This window comes from Chiloscyllium punctatum, chromosome 5 (assembly GCF_047496795.1).
Source record: "Chiloscyllium punctatum isolate Juve2018m chromosome 5, sChiPun1.3, whole genome shotgun sequence".
Classification (NCBI taxonomy): Eukaryota; Metazoa; Chordata; class Chondrichthyes; order Orectolobiformes; family Hemiscylliidae; genus Chiloscyllium; species Chiloscyllium punctatum.
The window spans coordinates 76,418,067-76,438,519 of record NC_092743.1 but is presented as its reverse complement, the minus strand read 5'-3'; the positions used below and the strand labels follow the sequence as shown (position 1 = coordinate 76,438,519).

General features: G+C 43.1%; 1 protein-coding gene across 4 annotated transcripts in view; it reads right to left on the bottom strand.

Annotated features, from left to right (window-relative positions):
- The window catches only part of LOC140477175 (uncharacterized), a 218,748-nt gene that overhangs the window by 90,121 nt on the left and 108,174 nt on the right, over positions 1–20,453 (bottom strand). For all 4 annotated transcript variants that reach the window (XM_072570598.1, XM_072570597.1, XM_072570599.1 and 1 more), the window contains exons 6-7: positions 18,356–18,472; positions 12,517–12,591 (exon numbers count right to left, since the gene is read on the bottom strand). In XM_072570598.1, the coding sequence (XP_072426699.1) occupies positions 12,517–12,591; positions 18,356–18,472 (192 nt within the window). The remainder of the gene's footprint in view (positions 1–12,516; positions 12,592–18,355; positions 18,473–20,453) is intronic.

Genomic DNA, 20,453 nt, shown 5'->3' with positions numbered 1-20,453 from the left:
AAGTAGTATCACCAAAATCTTACCAATATTTAAGCAGTCACCAATGACCAAAATTTCAACTGGTCAAGCCAAATAAATGCTGAAGCTAATGGAGACCTCATACGGGTTCTCTGGTGACTGTCCTACTTCTGGATTTCTCAAAGCCTCTCTCTTAACTTCAGTTCACAAATCAGTCATGCGAAGAAACTTTTTCTTTTGGATATTGCAGTTGCAATAACATTCAAACATCTACTTGTCCTGCAGCACATTAAGTACTTTAAACATCCACTCACTGCAAATGGCAAGCAATGCCTTCAGTGTACAGTCCAGGCACACTATAACCGTGTGGCAAGACTTCTTCAAGATCACCTCCAAACCTCCAAGCCTCATCATCACCTCCAAATTTCCCTCTGAGTCACACAATTAAACCTGGACACCAACCTTATTCCTTTGTTGTCACTGCATCACTGAATATTTACCACCTACAGCTGTCAGAGAACCTCCATCATAGGGAGTGTAGTGTTCAAGGTGGCATCTCATCATTACATTCACAAGGACAATTTGGGATGGACAATAAATGATGTCCATATTACAACAGAGTTTTCTATAACTCTTTCAGGATATGTGGACATTCTGGCTGGGATAGCATTTAATGCCTATCCCTAAAACCCCTCAAGAACTTGGCAACGGGTTGCTTTCTTGAACTGCTGCAATCCATGTGCTGTGAATGGAGTTTCAAGATTTTGATGTAGCAACAATGAAGGATTGGTAATACAGTTGCAAGTCAGGATGGTGTAGGGCTTGAAGGAGAATTTTCAAGTGGTGGTCATTTTCTGTTGCATCTGCTTGTTCTTCTAGGTGGCAGAGGTCATGGGCTTGCAAGCTGTTGTTGAGATTAGGTTAGATTAGATTAGATTACTTACAGTGTGGAAACAGGCCCTTCGGCCAAACAAGTCCACACCGCCCCGCCAAAGCGCAACCCACCCATACCCCTACATCTACCCCTTACCTACACTACGGGCAATTTAGCATGGCCAATTCACCTGACCTGCACATCTTTGGACTGTGGGAGGAAACCGGAGCACCCGGAGGAAACCCACGCAGACACGGGGAGAATGTGCAAATTCCACACAGACAGTTGCCTGAGGCGGGAATTGAACCCTGGCACCGTGAGGCAGCAGTGCTAACCAGTGCCATCGAGAGAGTTGATGAGTTGCTGCAGCACATCTTAGAGTTGGTCCACATTGCTGCCACTGTGCGTGAGTGGTGAATCGACTGTAATTAAGAGAACTGACATTTATATGGCAAGGTCAGTTTAGTTTCTAGCTAATGGCAATCTCAAGATGCTGTTGGGTGTTTGGTGGGGGAGGGGGGGGATGGGGGGGCGGAATTCAATGATAATAATGACATTGAACATCAAGGGGTGATGGCTGGGTACTTGGTTGTGGTCAATGCCTAGATTACATGTATACCTAATACAATGATTAGAACACATCCTTAAACAAGCATGAATAATCAGTTGAGATGTACATAAAATAGTTGATTATCATGAATAAACAGAATTTGAATGCAGAATGCAGGGTTAAAGGCAGGATTCTTGGCAGTCTGGAAGAACAGAGGGATCTTGGGGTCCACTCCATAGAACCCTCAAAGTTTCCACCAAAGTTGATACGGTTGTTAAGAAGGTATATGGTGTGCTGGATTTCATTAGCAGGGGTATTGAGTTTAAGAGCAACGACGTTATGCTGCAGCTGTATAGATGCCTGGTTAGACCACACTTGGAATATTGTGTTTAGTTATGGTCACCTTAGGAAGGATGTGGAAGCTTGAGAGAGGGTGCAAAGGAGATTTACCAGAATGCTGCCGGAACTGGAGGGCATGTCTTATGAGGAAAGGTTGATGGAGCTAGGCATTTTCTCACCAGGGCGAAGGAGGATGAAAGGTGACTTGATAGAGGTATACAAGATGATGGAAAGCATAGAGTGAATGGTCAGAGACTTTTTTCTTGGGCAGAAATGGCAATCATGAGGGGACATAATTTTAAAGTGATTGGAGAAAGGTTTAGGGGAGATGTCAAAGGTTGGTTCATTACACAGACAGTGATGGATGCATTGCCAGCAGTGGTAGTAGAGTCAGATACATTCGGGCTGAAAATGTGTTGCTGGAAAAGCGCAGCAGGTCAGGCAGCATCCAAGGAGCAGGAGAATCGATGTTTCGGGCATAAGCCCTTCTTCAGGAATGAGGAAAGTGTGCCCAGCAGGCTAAGATAAAAGGTAGGGGGGAGGGACTTGGGGGAGGGGCGTTGGAAATGCGATAGGTGAAAGGAGGTTAAGGTGAGGGTGATAGGCCGGAGTGGGGGTGGGGGCGGAGAGGTCAGGAAGAAGATTGCAGGTTAGGAAGGTGGTGCTGAGTTCGAGGGATTTGACTGAGACAAGGTGGGGGGAGGGGAAATGAGGAAACTGAGTTCATCCCTTGTGGTTGGAGGGTTCCTAGGTGGAAGATGAGGCGCTCTTCCTCCAGCCATCGTGTTGCTATGGTCTGGCGATGGAGGAGTCCAAGGACCTGCATGTCCTTGGGAGGGGGAGTTGAAGTGTTGAGCCACAGGGTGGTTGGGTTGGTTGGTCCGGGTGTCCCGAAGGTGTTCTCTGAAACGTTCTGCAAGTAGGCGGCCTGTCTCCCCAATGTAGAGGAGGCCATATCGGGTGCAGCGGATGCAGTAAATGATGTGTGTGGACGTGCAGGTGAATTTGTGGCAGATATGGAAAGATCCTGTGGGGCCTTGGAGGGAAGTAAGGGGGGAGGTGTGGGCGCAAGTTTTGCATTTCTTGCGGTGGCAGGGGAAGGTGCCGGGAGTGGATGTTGGGTTGGTGGGGGTTGTGGACCTGACGAGGGAGTCACAGAGGGAGTGGTCTTTTCAGAACGCTGATAGCGGAGGGAAGGGGAATATATGCCTGGTGGTGGGGTCCGTTTGGAGGTGGCGGAAATGACGACGGATGATACGATGTATATGGAGGTTGGTGGGGTGGTAGGTGAGGACCAGTGGGATTCTGTCCTGGTGGCGATTAGAGGGGTGGGGCTCAAGGGCGGAGGAGCGGGAAGTGGAGGAGATGCAGTGGAGAACATCGTCGATCACGTCTGGGGGGAAATTGCGGTCTTTGAAGAAGGAGGCCATCTGGGTTGTCCTGTATTGGAACTGGTCCCCCTGGGAGCAGGTGCGGCAGAGACAAAGGAATTGGGAATATGGGATTGCGTTTTTACAGGGGGCAGGGTGGGAGGAGGTGTAGTCTAGGTAGCTGTGGGAGTCGGTCGGTTTATAGTAAATCAGATACATTAGGGACATTTAAGCGACACCTGGATAGGCACATGGATGATAGTAAAATGAAGGGTATGTAGGTTAGTTTGATTTTAGAGTTGGATAAAAGGTCGGCACAACATCGATGGTCAAAGGGTCTGTAGTGTGCTGTGCTGTTCTATTTTCTATGTAATGCTTAGAAAAGGATTCTCCTGTATTTAACCAGATAAGGGCTACGAATAAGATCAGCGTGGGAAATGAACCTGACTGAGCTGCACACATACTGGAATCATTTCTCAACTACAGATATGTACCAGAATGCAACTGACCTTTAAGCTGATATTGTTGTGATAATTTGAGTTTAGTTGTCCTTTAAGAGCAGCAAACTGTTCAAATTAGTTCTACTACTGTTCATGCTGATTTACTAAAAATCCACAAGTCAAGCATGAATTCCACACAGGCTGAGCTGTATGAAGGTTGAAGTTCTCAACAAATCAATTATCGTAATGTCAATGACACAAAGACCAACAGCACAATATTAAGGGTCTGTGCCTCTTTTGCGTATTCAATTGTTTGAACAAATTCTTTAAATGGTATGGGTATCTGAACAGAAACTGGAAAAGAAAAAACTGGCTTTTGAAGTATCTGAGCAGTATCATAGTGCGTAGTTTCCTTTTCCAGACTAGGAAAGGCAAATTGACATATTACAGTGATTCATGAGGCCACAAACATGCAGCATCCTCAGTCAAGTTACCATTGGTATACATGACAGCGAGACCATATTGACTTACTGGTATCTCCAGCACCACTTGGTAATTTCATAATACTTTATTTTCAACATAGGGAATGGATAGCACATAGCTTGGACATCTATCACATTTGTTATTAATCGTTATTAATATTAAAGGGAAAGCAACAGGGAGTATGGAGTCAAGTAGAAAGATAAGCAGCAGGTTGGCATGTGTGCAGAGTATAAGTTCAACACAGACCAGGAATGAAGCAAAAAGGAAGGATAACTTAGGTAGAGGTGATGGAAATCATGAGGATAAGAAAATTAGCACTAAGGTGCTTTACCTGAATACTCAAAGCATTCAAAACAAAGTAGATGAATTAACAGCACAAATCATCGTAAATGATTATGATGTGGTAGACATCACAGAGACGTGGTTGCAGGGGGTTCAGGACTGGCAGTTATAAATCCAAGATTTACAACTTATCGAAAAGACAGGGAGGTGGGCAGAGGGGATGGGGTTGCCTTGTGAGTTAAGAATGAAATTAAATCTATGGCATTAAATGATATAGGGTCAAATGATGTGGAGTCTGTATGGGTGGAATTGAGGAACCACAAAGGCAAAAAAAACCATAATGGGAGTTATGTACAGACCTCCCAGTGCAGGTCAGGACCAGGGGCGCAAGATGTAATAGGAAATAGATAGGGCATCACGGTGATCATGGGGGACTTCAATATGCAAATGGACTAGGTGAGTTATGTTGCCAGTTGATCCAAAGAAAGGGAATTCATGGAATGCTTACAGGATGGCTTTTTGGATCAGCTTGTGATGGAGCCCACAAGGGAGCAGGCTAATTTGGACTTAGTGCTATGTAATGAACCAGACTTTATAAAAGATCTTAAAATAAAGGAACACTTAGGAGGCAGCAATCATAATAAGGTGGAGTTCAGTCTGCAGTTTGAACAGAGAGAAGGCAAAATTGGATGTAATGCTGTTACAGTTAAATAAAAGTAATTACAGGGGCATGAGAGAGGAACTGACGAAAATTGACCGGAAGCAGAGCCGAGTGGGGAAAACAGTAGAACAACAATGGCAGGAGCTTCTGGCTGTAATTGTACCCAGGTTGGGGTGGGGGGGTGGTTAGACAACTATGGTTGATGTTGGAACTCAGGAAATGTATCACTGCAAAAGAGAGAGCGTATAAAGTGGCCAAGAGCACAGGGAAAGCAGAAGATTGGGAAGACTACAAAAACAAACAGAGGATAATGAAGACAGAAATAAGGAAGGAGAGGATCAAATATGAAGGTAAGCTAACCAGTAATATTAGAAATGATAGTAAAAGTTTCTTTCAATACATAAGAAACAAACGAGAGGCAAAAGTAGAAATTGGGCCGCTCCAAACTGATGCAGGAAGGCTAGTGATGGGAGATGAGGAAACAGCTGAAGAACTTAATAAATACTTTGTGTCAGTCTTCACAGTGGAAGACATGAGTAATATCCCAACAATTAAGGAGAGTCAAAGGGCAGAGTTGAGTATGATGGCCATTTCAAAGAAGAAAGTATTCGATAAACTAAAAGGTCTAAGAATTGATCAATCTCCTGGCCCGGATGGGCTACATCCTAGAGTTCTGAGTGAGGTGGCTGAAGAAATAGAGGAGGCGTTGGTTGCAATCTTTCAAAAATCACTGGAGTCAGGAAACGTCCCAGATGATTGGAAAATTGAAAGGATCAAGACAAAAGATGGACAAATTATAGGCCGATTAGCCTAATCTCAGTTGTAGGTAAAATTCTAGAATCCATTGTAGAGGATGAGATTTCTAAACTCTTGCAAGTGCAGTTGAATTAGAACAAGTCAGCATGGATTTACTAAGGGTAAGTCATGTTGCTGGAAAAGCGCAGCAGGTCAGGCAGCATCCAAGGAGCAGGAGAATCGACATTTTAGGCATGAGCCCTTCTTCAGGAATCCTTAGTGCTATGTAATGAGCCAGACTTTATAAAAGATCTTAAAATAAAGGAACACTTAGGAGGCAGCAATCATAATATGGTAGAGTTCAGTCTGCAGTTTGAACAGAGAGAAGGCAAAATCGAATGTAATGCTGTTACAGTTAAATAAAAGCCTGAAGAAGGGCTCATGCCCAAAACGTCGATTCTCCTGCTCCTTGGATGCTGCCTGACCTGCTGCGCTTTTCCAGCAACACATTTTCAGCTCTGATCTCCAGCATCTGCAGTCCTCACTTTCTCCTCTAAGGGTAAGTCATGCCTGACAAACCTGTTAGAATTCTTTGAAGAGGTAACAAGTAGGTTAGGCCAGGGAAACCCAAGCTAGGATGTTATCTACCTAGATTTCCAAAAGGCCTTTGATAAGGTGTCTCACAGGAGGCTGCTGAGTAAGGTGAGGGTTCATGGTGTTCAAGGTGAGCTACTAGCATGGATTGAGGATTGGCTATCTGACAGAAGTCAGAGAGTTGGGATAAAAGGTTCTTTTTGCAATGGCAGCTGGTGACAAGTGGTGTCCCACAGGGTTCAGTGTTGGGACCCCAGCAACTCACTTTTATATAAATGATCTGGATGAACAGACAGGGGGCATTCTGGCAAAGTTCACCGATGATACGAAGCTAGGTGGGCAGGCAGGTAGTTCTGAGAAGGTGGGGAGACTTAGACAGTTTAGGAGAATGGTCCAAGAAATGGCTGATGAAATTCATTGTGAGCAAATGCGAGGTCTTACACTTTGGAAAAAAAGAACACAGGCATGGACTACTTTATAAACGGTAAGAAAATTCATAAAGCCAAAGTACAAAGAGATCTGGAAGTGCTTGTACAGGATTCTCTAAAGATTGACTTACAAGTTGAGTTTGGGGCGGCACGGTGGCACAGTGGTTAGTACTGCTGCCTCACAGCGCCAGAGACCTGGGTTCAATTCCCGCCTCAGGACTGACTGTGTGGAGTTTGCACATTCTCCCCGTGTCTGCATGGGTTTCCTCCGGGTGCTCCGGTTTCCTCCCACAGTCCAAAAATGTGCAGGTCAGGTGAATTGTCCATGCTAAATTGCCCGTAGTTTAGGTAAGGGGTAGATGTAGGGGTATGGGTGGGTTGCGCTTTGGCGGGGCGGTGTGGACTTGTTTGGCCGAAGGGCCTGTTTCCACACTGTAAGTAATCTAATCTAATCTATGCTTAAGAAAGCAAATGTAATGTTATCATTTCTTTCAATAGGATTGGAATGTAAAAGCAGTGAGGTGCTACTAAGACTTTATAAATCTCTGGTTAGCCCCCATTTACTGTGTCCAGTTTCAGGCCCCACACCTCAGAAAGGACATACAGGCACTGGAGCGTGTCCAGCGGAGATTCACAAGGATGATCCCTGGAATGGGAGGCCTAACATACGATGAACGGCTGAGGATCCTCGGATTGTATTCGTTAAGAGTTCAGAAGGCTGAGGGGAAATCTCATAGAAACTTACAAAATAATGCATGGCTTAAAAAGGGTGGACGCCGGAAAATTGTTTCCATCAGATGGGGATAACAGGACTTGTGGACACAGCCTTATAATTAGAGTGGGTCAATTTAGAATGGAAATGAGGAGACATTTCTTCACCCAGAGTGGTGGGCCTGTGGAATTCACTGCCACGGAGTACAGTGGAAGCCGGGACGTTAAATGTCTTCAAGGCAGAGATTAATAAATTCTTAATCTTGCAAGGAATTAAGGGATATGGGAAGAGTGCAGGTAAGTAGCTTTGAAATGCCCATCAGCTATGAGTGAATGGTGGAGTGGACTCGATGGGCCAAATGGCCTTAGTTCTACTCCTATTTCTTATAGTCTTATGATCTTTTGGATGCGTATCAAACTCAGATTCCTTAATGGGCAGCCCAGACCAGAGCTTACACTTACTATTCACATCACACAGTGCTGTGAGAGAGACAAGGTAATGACACAATTGTACTTTAACGATACATTTTAACACATATCATGTGTTAAAAAAATTGTGTGTCACTGGTCACAGGTTCTGTGGGTCCTTGCATGGCTGGTGAGCCTGATTCCAGAGGCGCATCTCCGACCACACAGCTGGCAGGCGTGTTGGAAGGTGGAACTGATCCTTTGAAATGAAATTGCTGTTATTCCTTTCTCCAGTTTCTTTTCAATACAAAAACTTGCCATCAGGTGTTCTCAAAGAGTTGTGCCTCTTCAAACAGGAGGTTCCACCAAGTTGGTTTCTTCTGAGCAAGGGTCTCCCAGGCATTGACATCTCTGCTCCATTGTTTTGAAGCAAGCTTTCAAGGAGTCTCTGAAGTGCTTCCTTTGTCTTCCTCTTGTTCCTGCCTTCCTTCTGCAATTTCAAGGATACAGTCATAGAGTAATGCAGCATGGAAACAGGCCCTTTGGCCCAAACAGGTCCATGCTGACCATGTTGCCCAGTCAAGTAGTTTCAATTTCCCACATTCGGTCCATATTCCTCTGAACCCTTCCCATCCATGTACCTATCCAAATGTTTTTAAAATGTTGTTATTGCACCTGCCTCAACCACTTTCGCTCGCAGCCCATTCCATATACGCACCATTCTTTGTGTGAAGACGTTGCCTCTCAGGTTCTGCTTAAATCTTTCCTCTCTCAGCTTAACTCCATGCCCTCTAGTTTTCAATTCCCCATCTCTGGGAAAAAGGCTGTATGGGGAACTAACAAAAGTATATTCATTTCATTACCTTATCTCACACAATACCGTATGATGGTGAATAATAAATGGATGCTCTGGAAGATATCCTTCGGCAATTGGAACTCGAGCATTGAAAACATGTAGATGACCCAACAAAATTGGTTTCAGACAATCATGGTCTCAATGCTGGTGCTATTGTCTCCTTCAAGGGTGCAGATCTCAATATTTCTGTCATCTGATGATGTGCAGAATCCATTCCAAACAGTTCTGATAGTACTTAGCAAGGGCCTTAAGGTGCCATCTACACATAGCCAAAGTTTCTGAGGCATGTAAAGTGGTTGGAAGGATCTCAGTATAAATATGGATGCTGCGGTAGTTGAAGGCTCGCATCCTTAGATGTTGGAAGATCGCGCTCACAGACTGATGATGAGACGTAACCAAATCTGGCTCCCCAGGTAAGGAAATATTTTGCATTTGGGAGAATTTTTCCATATATCTAATTGGAGACAGAGACTACAACATGCCCAGGGATGGTTTGGCAAAGAACTCTAGTCTTCTAGAGGTCGATGCTGACACAGATTCTCCAGTATGCTTTTTTGAAGATATTAACTGAGGTTTGAAGAGTCTATTCCAAGACAGCAAAGGTGAGGTTCCACAAGTGATGCTACATTATTTTCTCAACCAGTTGATTAGATTCCCTACAGTGTGGAAACAGGCCCTTTGGCCCAACAAATCCACACTGACCCTCCAAAGAGCAACTCACCCAGACCCATTTCCCTCTGACTAGTACACCTAACACTATGGGCAATTTAGCATGGCCAATTCACCTAATCTGCACATCTTTGGACTGTGGGAGGAAACCGGAGCACCCAGAGAAAACCCACGCAGACACAGGAAGAATGTGCAAACTCCACACAGACAGTTGCCCGAGGCTGGAATCAAACCTAGAACCCTGGTGCTAACCACTGAGCCACCGTGCTGCCCATAGTTGAAATTGAGAAGTTTTGCATCAACCTTGCAGACAGTGACACCACTGGGAAGCTTGTTTTTGACAAGATATAGGATGAGGGAGATGAAGGTGGAGAAAAGGGTGGGGGAGGGATTTCTTTATTTTCTATTGCATCATGGTTTAGGAGTTATTTGAAGTGTTCTTTTCATCAAAGGCTAAAGTCTTCTTTGTCTCGAAAGTATACCCTCCTTACACTGAACCAGTTTGGGGTCTAGGATATTGGATCTTTATATTGCCTTGGTGGCAAGTATGACACTTGTCGACAAAGAGTTGCAGCTTCTTAAGTCCATGGAATCTTGTCTTTTATATCTGGAGGATGAGGATACCAGGTTGTAGGAGCATGCCATAGTATTACAAACACTTGATTTGACTAGACCTCAGGTAATGTAAGTAGCTCTGAGCTCACCCCTCAGCAAAGACTAACTGTCTTAGGGGAAGTGTAGTGTACATTTATCAGAAGAATATCTGGACTCCAAGGTTTAAATTATAAAGATAAAATACACAAACTAGAGATAAACTCCTTTACATTTGAAGTTTAAGGGGTCATCTGACTGAACCTAAGTATTACTGGTGCCTGTTAGGACAAATAAGAAGAACCTATTTCATCTGTTGAGGAGTCAAAGACAAGGGGGAGCCAGACCTTTTCAAAATAAAAATAGAAAATATTCCCATAAACAAAGAATCTTAGATGTTTAATCTCGACCACAATGGTGATTGATGCTTACTCAACAGTAAATTTTACAACTAAGATTTTTAGATTTTTGTCAACCAAATCTAAATTCAGCAGTGGTTAGCACTGCTGCCTCACAGCGCCTGAGACCCGGGTTCAATTCCCGCCTCAGGTGACTGACTGTGTGGAGTTTGCACGTTCTCCCCGTGTCTGCGTGGGTTTCCTCCGGGTGCTCCGGTTTCCTCCCACAGTCCAAAGATGTGCAGGCCAGGTGAATTGGCCAGGCTAAATTGCCCATAGTGTTAGGTAAGGGGTAAATGTAAATGTAGATGTAGGGGTATGGGTGGATTACGCTTCGGCGGGGCGGTGTGGACTTGTTGGGCCGAAGGGCCTGTTTCCACACTGTAAGTAATCTAATCTAATCTAATCTAATCTAAAAATCTATTCAGAGCAAAGGGTTATAGAATAGTCACAATACCATTGACAGAACAGACTCAAAGAACCAAATTGTTTACGCCTGATCCAATGCTCCCAAATGAAAAACAGCACCGAGATGACAAAACATGAAAATGATAATGACATTGAGGCATAAACTAGGTGCGCTTTCCTGTTAGGAAGCTGTTTAGGCAACAGCCATTGCTAAAAATCTTTAATAGCATTTAAAGCCAGATGCATCTTGTCAGCAGCAAGCACAATGGGTCAGCGCAGCATAATCCAAGGATTAATAGCGTCTTGTACTCAATTAATGCTTGCTCTGATATATTTCATTTCTTGCATTTGAGCATGAATCTACCTTTCAGTGCATGAAGTCTCATTTCCAGCTTTCAAAAATTAATGAGAGTTTGAAGCTTTCTATGAATTGCAAGGAACAGTATGATGTGATTTACTGGCAAGATAAAGTAGCAGAACACACACATTTGAATTTAGTTTTCATATCAACTGTTGCAAATATAAAAGATGAATTTTGTTTTATTCATTCACAGGATGAAAGCATCGCTGGCTTGGTCAGCATTCACTGCTCATGCCTAATTGGTCAGAGGGCAGTTGAGAGTCAACTAGATGAGGATGGTAGATTTCCTTTCCTGAAAAGCATCAATGAGCCAGATGGGATTTTCCAATAATGAACAACGGTTTTATGTATTATCAATTCTAGATAGTTTTTCTTGAATTCAAATTCCACCATCTACCCTGTCAGAATCTGAACCCGTGTCCCCAGATCATAAACCTAAGTTTGCGGATTAACAGTCTAGCAATTTTATTACCAGGCTATTGCCTCCACTTAGTCTGAGGAAAGGTTCAACGCAAAACAATCTTGCATAAGAATAACACTTAAAACGAAGGAAATAACACGTAAATTAAGAATCATGTTCCAAAAGATTTTCGGTATTTAAAATCTAAACACAGCAGAAACGACAAATTTTCAGAAAATTCATGAATTTACATTGAGCAAATTAATTGGGCGGGGGGTAGAAAGAGTATACAATACATATTAATCGAACTCTTTTAAAATGAAAACCTGGAAAAAAGTCACCACACATTATGGAGGAGTAGTGTAGAACAGGAAAACTCAGATTTAATTTTTCATGAGTTCTTTATTTTTCTGCTGTGATTTTGTACTTTTGAAGATTTGTAATGGTAGACTTCTTTTTTTGATGTTTTTTCCCCTGGGAATTTGTACTCAATAATCTGTACCAAGGTACCCTGCTATCTCAAATGGCACTGTAAGTGGAGACTTGTAAATTTTTCACTGTACTCATGGAGTACATGTGACAATAAACCTAATTCAATTCAATTTAAATGTCTAGCATGGTTTTCAATCTTAACTAGTGTCTAGTTCACATGTGTAATAAAATATAATTGGCCTCAGCCGCAGTGTTTTAGGATTAAATGACTCCTGAAATTCACTCTCTATTTACATTTGAGCCAAGTACCAGGAGGCCATCAGTAAAATTGCATCTGAAAATTACCTAAATTGTAGAGAATGGGAAAGCAGGCTGAGGTTAACCAAGACATCCTGTCTGGTGCTGAACAAATCTAATTAATAACTGATTTATTTACATAGGATACATGACCTTAATTAAATAACTAATTTAAGTGCTGTTGAAAATGTGCACTGCAGAAGTAAACATTTGTTTTGTTAACTAGTTTCATATAAACAAACGAATCAAAATCTTGATTTTATCTACCTACCAGTACTGTAACCATGTCTCCTCCAGGAACACTTCTTCAGGGATTGGATCAATGAGGATGAGATCTGAAATCTCTCTAAGGCAGAAGCAAATCACATTAAGATGAATAGTGCCTTATCTATCCAAGATGTAGCTCAGCAGTGAAAGCACAAAACATAATAATACTGAATTGTTGCCACTGAAGCTACATGCAAAATGAGTATCATTAAGCTAAAAAAATACTGTCAAACCTTTCCATCATGAGCTCATCAGCACAGAATCGCAAGAATATCAAATTTTAAAGGGAACAACAACTTATGCACAATAACAGGGTGTTGATCAGTTTGCTATTTGACTGATTGGTCAAGGCAGAATGCATGAGGGAATGACTGTTAGAAAACCTTTGATGAGTTGAAAGAGGTACAATAAACAAAGACATGTTCTTTCCGTTCGTGAGGGGTTGGGCCCTGCACATAAATATATGTAGCCTACAACAAGCACAAGCCCAAGCTGAAATCTAAAGTTGACCACCATTGCCATTAACCACTTGTGGTCATACAGCTTCACATTATGAACAAATCCTTCTCTTCAGGCACTGTATCCTTACCTACAAATCAGATATCATCACCCCACTGTCCACCACTCATTTCTGCAAAGTACCACCCCAGCTTCTGATTCCCTCCATCGCTTTAGATCAAGAACTGTCCCATCTTTATTAGAACTCCACAACCAAATCTGTAGGATTAGCTTTCTGCCCCTGCAAAAGCAATCCAAAGGCTCTCATTAAAATCACAAATGAGGGGAGCCGTCTTGACTGGTCAGCATATTCTGATATATCATCCTCCTCCAACAGTTTCTCCTTTGTCCAACCGAATGGCACTACACTCATCTGGTTCCATTCCAATCAAATCATTTAGAGACAGGGAATCTTCAGCAATGGTTTTCTCTTCTCATTCTTAAACTATTATCACTGACATGCCCCAAAACGTTACTTTAAAATATTTGGGTTCCACGTATTTTGAGAAAGCCCAGCTTAACTCCATTTCATAAACATCTCACTCAACCCTTCTACTGATTTGTCATACTTGCCCAACAATCAGCACTGTGTGAGCAATAATTGCTTCCAAAACCTTTTGGTCATATATAAGGAGTAAGAGGGTAACTAGAAAAAGTGTAGGCCCACTCAAGGACAAAGGAGGAAAACTGTGAATGGTATCAGAGAAAACAGATGAGATTCTTAATGAGTACTTTGCATCAGTATTCACTGAGGAGAGGGACATGACGGATGTTGAGGTTAGGGATAAATGTTTGATTACTCTCGCTCAAGTTGGCATAAGGAGAGAGGAAGTGTTGGGTATTCTAAAAGGCATTAAGGGGGACAATTCTCCAGGTCAGATAGGATCTACCCCAGGTTACTGACGGAAGCGAGAGAGGAAATAGGAAACAGATATCTTTGCAGCAGCCTTGAAGATGGGTGAGGCCCCAGAAAACTGGAGAATTGCCAATGCTGTCCCCTTCTTTATGAATAGCAGGGATAATCCAGGTAGTTATAGACTGGTGAGCCTGATGTCATTGGTAGGGAAGCTGCTGGCGAAAATACTGATGGATAGGATCTATTTACATTTGTAAGAAAATGGGCTTATCAGTCTTAGGCAACATGGCTTTGTGCAGGGAAGGTCATGCGGGTGACACGGTGGCACAGTGGTTAGCACTGCTGCCTAACAGCACCAGAGAACCGGGTTCAATTTCTGCCTCAGGCGACTGTCTGTGTGGAGTTTGCACATTCGCCCCGTGTCTGCGTGGGTTCCCTCCGGGTGCTCCGGTTTCCTCCCACAGTCCAAAAATATGCAGGTTAGGTGAATTGGCCATGCTAAATTGCCCGTAGTGTTAGGTGAAGGGGGGAATGGGTCTGGGTGCGTTGCTCATCAGTGTGGACTTGTGGGCCGAAGGGCCTGTTTCCACACTGTAAGTAATCTAATCTAATGTCTTACCAACTTAATAGAATTCTTTGAGGAAGTGACAAAGTTAATTGATGAGGGATGGGCTGTAGATATCAGAGACATGGACTTCAGTGAAGCATTTGATGAGGTTCTCCATGGTAGGTAGAAAGTGAAGTTGCATGGGGTCCAGGGTGTACTAGCTAGATGGATAGAGAACTGGCCGAGCAACAGACGACTAAGAATAGCAGTGGAAGAGAGCTTCTCAAAATGAAGAATTGTGCCTAGTGGTGTTCGACAGGGCTGAGACCACTATTGTTTATAATATATATAAATGATCTGGAGGAAGTTATAGGTGGTCTGCTTAGCATGTTTGCAGATGACACAAAGATTGGTGGAGTAGCAGATAGTGAAGGGGACTGTCAGGGAATGCAGAATATACACAGATCAGAGAATTTGGCAGAGAAATAGCAGATGGAATTCAATCCAGGCAAATGCAAGGTGATGCATTTTAGAAGATCCAATTCAAGAGCAAGCTACGCTGTAAATGGAAAAGCCCTGGGGAAAAAAAGATGTACAAATAGATTTGGGTGTTCAGGTCCATTTAACCCGGAAGGTAGCAATGCAGGTTGACGCAGTGGCCAAGAAGGCATACTGCATGCTTTCCTTTCATCGGACAGAGTATTGACTACAAGAGTTGGCAGGTCATTTTACAGCTTGGACTTTGGTTCGGCCACATTTGGAATACTGCATACAGTTCTGGTCACCACATTGTCAAGAAAATGTAGATGCTTTGGAAAGGTACAGAGGAGGCTGACCAGGAAGTTGCCTGGTATGGAGGGCGTTATCTATGAAGAGAGTCATAGAGTCATAGAGATGTACAGCATGGAAACAGACCCTTCGGTCCAACCTATCCATGCCGACCAGATATCCCAACCCAATCTAGTCCCACTTGCCAGCACCCAGCACATATGCCTCCAAACCCTTCCTCTTCATATACCCATCCAAATGCCTCTTAAATGTTGCAATTGTACCAGCCTCCACCACATCCTCTGGCAGCTCATTCCAGAGACGTACCACCCCCTGCGTGAAATTGTTGCCCCTTAGGTCTCTTTTATATCTTTCCCCTCTCACCCCAAACCCATGCCCTCTAGTTCTGGACTCCCTGACCCCAGGGAAAAGACGTTGTCTGTTTATCCTATCCATGCCCCTCATAATTTTGTAAGCCTCTATAAGGTCACCACTCAGCCTCCGATGCTCCAGGGAAACAGTCCCAGCCTGTTCAGCCTCTCCCTGTAGCTCAAATCCTCCAATCCTGGCAACATCCTTGTAAATCTTTTCTGAACCCTTTCAAGTTTCACAACATCATTCCGATAGGAAGGAGACTAGAGAATTGCACGCAATATTCCAACAGTGGCCAAACCAATGGCCTGTACAGCCACAACATGACCTCCCAACTCCTGTACTCAATACTCTGACCAAATGCTATCCTACCTACCTGCGACTCCACTTTCAAGGAGCTATGAACCTGCACTCCAAGGTCTCTTTGTTCAGCAATACTCCCTAGGACCTGACCATTAAGTGTATATGTCCTGCTAAGATGCTTTCCTAAAATGCAGCACCTCGCATTTATCTGAATTAAACTCCATCTGCCACTTCTCAGCCCATTGGCCCATCTGGTCCAGATCCTGTTGTAATCTGAAGTAATCTTCTTCACTATCCATTACACCTTCAATTTTGGTGTCATCTGCAAACTTACGAACTGTACCGTCTTATGCTCGCATCCAAATCATTTATGTAAATGACAAAAGGTAGACGACCCAGCACCGATCCTTGTGGCACTCCACTGGTCACAGGCCTCCAGTCTGAAAAACAACCCTCCACCACCACCCTCTGTCTTCTACCTTTGAGCCAGTTCTGTATCCAAATGGCAGGCTCTCCCTCTATTCTATGAGATCTAACCTTGCTAATCAGTCTCCCATGGGAAACCTTGTCGAACGCCTTACTGAAGTCCATATAGATCACATCTACTGCTCTGCCCTCATCTATCTTCTTTGTTACTTCTTCAAAAAACTCAATCAAGTTTGTGAGACATGATTTCATAGATTAGGATTATTTGCATTAGAAAGATGGAGGTTTACGGGTGACCTGATTGAGGTCGACAAAATCGTGGGAGGTACAGACAGGGTAGATAGCAAGAAGCTTTTTCCCCAGAGTGGGGGACTCAATTACTGGGGGTCATGAGTTCAAGGTGAGAGGGGAAACATTTAAGAGAGATATAGAACAAAGAACAAAGAAAATTTACATCCCAGGTACAGGCCTTTGGCCCTCCAAGCCTGAACTGATCCAAATCCACTGTCTAAACCCATCGCCCAATTCCTAAGCATCTGTATCCCTCTGCTCCCCACCTACTCATGCATCTGTCCAAATGCATTCCCGGCACCTCCCACCCTCTGTGTAAAGTACTTGCCGTGTGTATCCACCTTAAACTTTTCACCTCTCACCTTGAAAGCGTGACCTCTCATTATTGAATCCTTCTCGTTATAGAATATGCGTGGAAAGTTCTTTTCGCAGAGGGTGATGGGTGCCTGGAAGACGTCACCAGTGGAGGTGGTAGAGGCGAGCATGATAGTGTCATTTAAGATGTATCTAGACAGTTACATGAATGAGCAGGGAGCTGAGAGATACAGTTCCTCAGAAAATAGGCAACAGGTTTAAATAAAGGATCTGGATCAGTGCAGGCTTGGAGGGCCAAAGGGCCTGTTCCTGTGCTGTAATTTTCTTTGTTCTTTGTTCTAAACATTGCAAGTCAATAGCCATTGTCTTAGATCCTGCCCTGACCACTGCCAAAGGCTGAATCAGAAAATTCAAACTTTGGTAATCCATCTAAATTTGAACAGAGCTTCTGACCCAACACCTGGTATCCCGAGTAGACTTCAACTCATTCAACCTTCTATAATTTGTCCTATTGTGCACAACATCTGACTCAACCATCACACCTGTACTTGCTGGACTTAACTGGCTCTTGGGCCCCTCAGAACACCTGGAAACTATCATCCTTATTTTAAAATTCCTCCATAACTTTGCCACTACCAGTTTCTCATCTGTCTTCAGACTTGCAATGCTTTGGCATCTGTGCTTCTCTTAATCTTGCACTTTCAATGATCATCTTCTGATATTAAGAGTAGAATCCTGAATTTAAGACCAAGCATCTGAATGCATCTCTGTGGTGCTGCTTCTCTCTCCTTCTTTGAAATATTTCTTTAAAGCTGCTGCATCAGTCATAAAATGTGATATTATATCAAGTGTTGGTTCAAATCACTCCTGAGAGACACCTTGGCATACTTTCGTCTCGTAAAAGCACACATAAATCTAAATTATCACAGTATTTCTCAGTGCAAAGTCAGTGCGGTACCTTTAATTCTGTTTAGGCACCTTTTTCAGTTTTACTGAAGTACTTCAAACTGCAGATACAGTGCCCTATATCCAACACTCTCAGTGCCAAGACTGCATTAGATGTCAGCTTCTGGATTACTAATCTTTGGATTATGCAGCTTTAAGAGGAGAGAGAAAATTGACTGGTTCCTGGTTTTCTCCCCTGAAAATGGTCTAGAGCACTGCAATCATAATGTTCCTGCATGGGAACAGGCAGTTATGTGCCCCGTGAACAGTGAAAATGCCTCACATTCTGTGCATGCAAAACACTTGTTGATTCCTCCTCTAGTATCAAGACAGGAATAGCACCATCATTCCTACATTTGCTCTGCTCCAGAAGTGACACCCAAAGAGAGATGTGTCCATCCTTTTGACAATTCCACTTTTTAGAAAGCCGATTTGAGACATTGCGTCTATACAACAATTTAGTCACAGTTCAGACGGGAGGGTGCAATAATGATCAAGGTGTAGCTTCGGGAAAGATCTTACGAGTTATGAATGTGAGCATAAAATCTTGCATTGAGTGCTCCAAGTTCTGATCCCACTAAGATGAAAGGGCTCTTCAGCTTCGCTTCTTTAACAAGTCTGTGCAGATCATCAACCATTCTTCAAAAAAAAACAAGTTCACTGGAATTAGTAAATATATACATAACATTATTAATATGCATGCAGATTATTCATTATGATTTTTCATGTAAATTATGCAAATTTTTGTATATATCAATCTGCATAAACAATGCTTTCTTTCACCCTTCAGCTCAAAATGAGCTGCTTGTGGGGCAGTTGAGGGCCATAATGCATCTGAGAACTTGGTGAATGACAGGATAATGCAATGCATCCATTAATGGATTTAAGTATGGTGAAAATAAAACAGCAGAACAACAGAAAAACAAACAAGATGAACACAAGTCAAATCAGGAACAGAAAAAAAAAGAGATGGGGAAACAAAAGATGAGGAGCGGTTGAGAGAAAAGCACACAGAAGAAACAGAAAAAAACTCAGGGAACAATCTGATATCTGATGGAATCATGCTCTTTTTCAAGTTCCCAGTCTGTCCTTTCTGGGTGAGGGAGGTTGAACGTAATTGCAGAAACCTAGTCATGAAAGTGATCCTTATAAGATTAAATGCCAACTCCAATCTTTTTATGAGATTTATTGATAATTCAAGTGCAAATGAAAAATTTCTTGAAACACGCAACAATACAGTGGACCTAAATGAGAAGACCATAAGATACAGGAGTTTAATTATGCCATTTGGCCCGTAAAGTCTGCTCCAGAATTTGAACTTGGCTGTTGTTTCTCAAATTGACCTGTCTCTCCCCGTAATCCTTGATCCCCTTACCAATCAGAACATAGAACATAGAACAATACAGCACAGAACAGGCCCTTCGGCCCACGATGTTGTGCCGAACTTCTAACCTAGATTAAGCACCCATCCATGTACCTATCCAAATGCCGCTTAAAGGTCGCCAATGATTCTGACTCTACCACTCCCACGGGCAGCGCATTCCATGCCCCCACCACTCTCTGGGTAAAGAACCCACCCCTGACATCTCCCCTGTACCTTCCACCCTTCACCTTAAATTTATGTCCCCTTGTTATGTCTCTGTTGTACCCGGGGAAAAAGTTTCTGACTGTCTACTCTATCTATTCCTCTGATCATCTTATAAACCTCTATCAAGTCACCCCTCATCCTTCGCCGTTCCAACGAGAAAAGGCCGAGAACTCTCAACCTATCCTCGTACGACCTACTCTCCATTCCAGGCAACATCCTGGTAAATCTTCTTTGCACCCTCTCCAAAGCTTCCACATCTTTCCTAAAGTGAGGCGACCAGAACTGCACACAGTACTCCAACTGTGGCCTAACCAAAGTCCTGTACAGCTGCAACATCACTTCACGACTCTTGAATTCAATCCCTCTGCTAATGAACGATAATACTCCATAGGCCTTCTTACAACCTCTGTCTTTAAGTCAGAAATCACACAACACCAAGTTATCGTCCAACAGGTTTATTTGAAATCTTTCAGAGTTTTCAGAGTGCAGCCCTTCATCAGGTGAAGTGATAGGGAAGCACACAGAACATAGAATTTATGGATAGAAATACCAAAAGCAAGAGATCAAAAGATCATACAAATGGTATGAGTGGCGTGTCAAATAATAAGTCTCTGCAGGTGACCAAGGCTGTTTGACCTCTCTTGGACTAAAGGGGACAAAAAGATTTCATGCAAAGCCCCAGCAGTTTCCTCACCTGCATCCTCAGCATTCTCGGATAGATGTCAACAGGTAGTGGGGACTTGTCTACCATAATGCTTTTCAGAACACCCAATACTTCCTCCCTTTTTTGTATACTGACTTGTCAATATCAACGTACTTTTTCTGAGATTCACGACGCACATTTTCCTTTTCGAATATTAATGCAAAGTTTTTGCTGAGACCTCTTCCACTTCCTTGAGCACTACGCATAAATTGTCTCCTTTGTCCTTGAGTGAACTTGCCCTTTGCCTAGTTACACTCTTGTTCCTTATATATAAAATGCCTTGGAATTTTCCTTAATTCTATTTACTAAAGATATTGCATGGCCCCTTC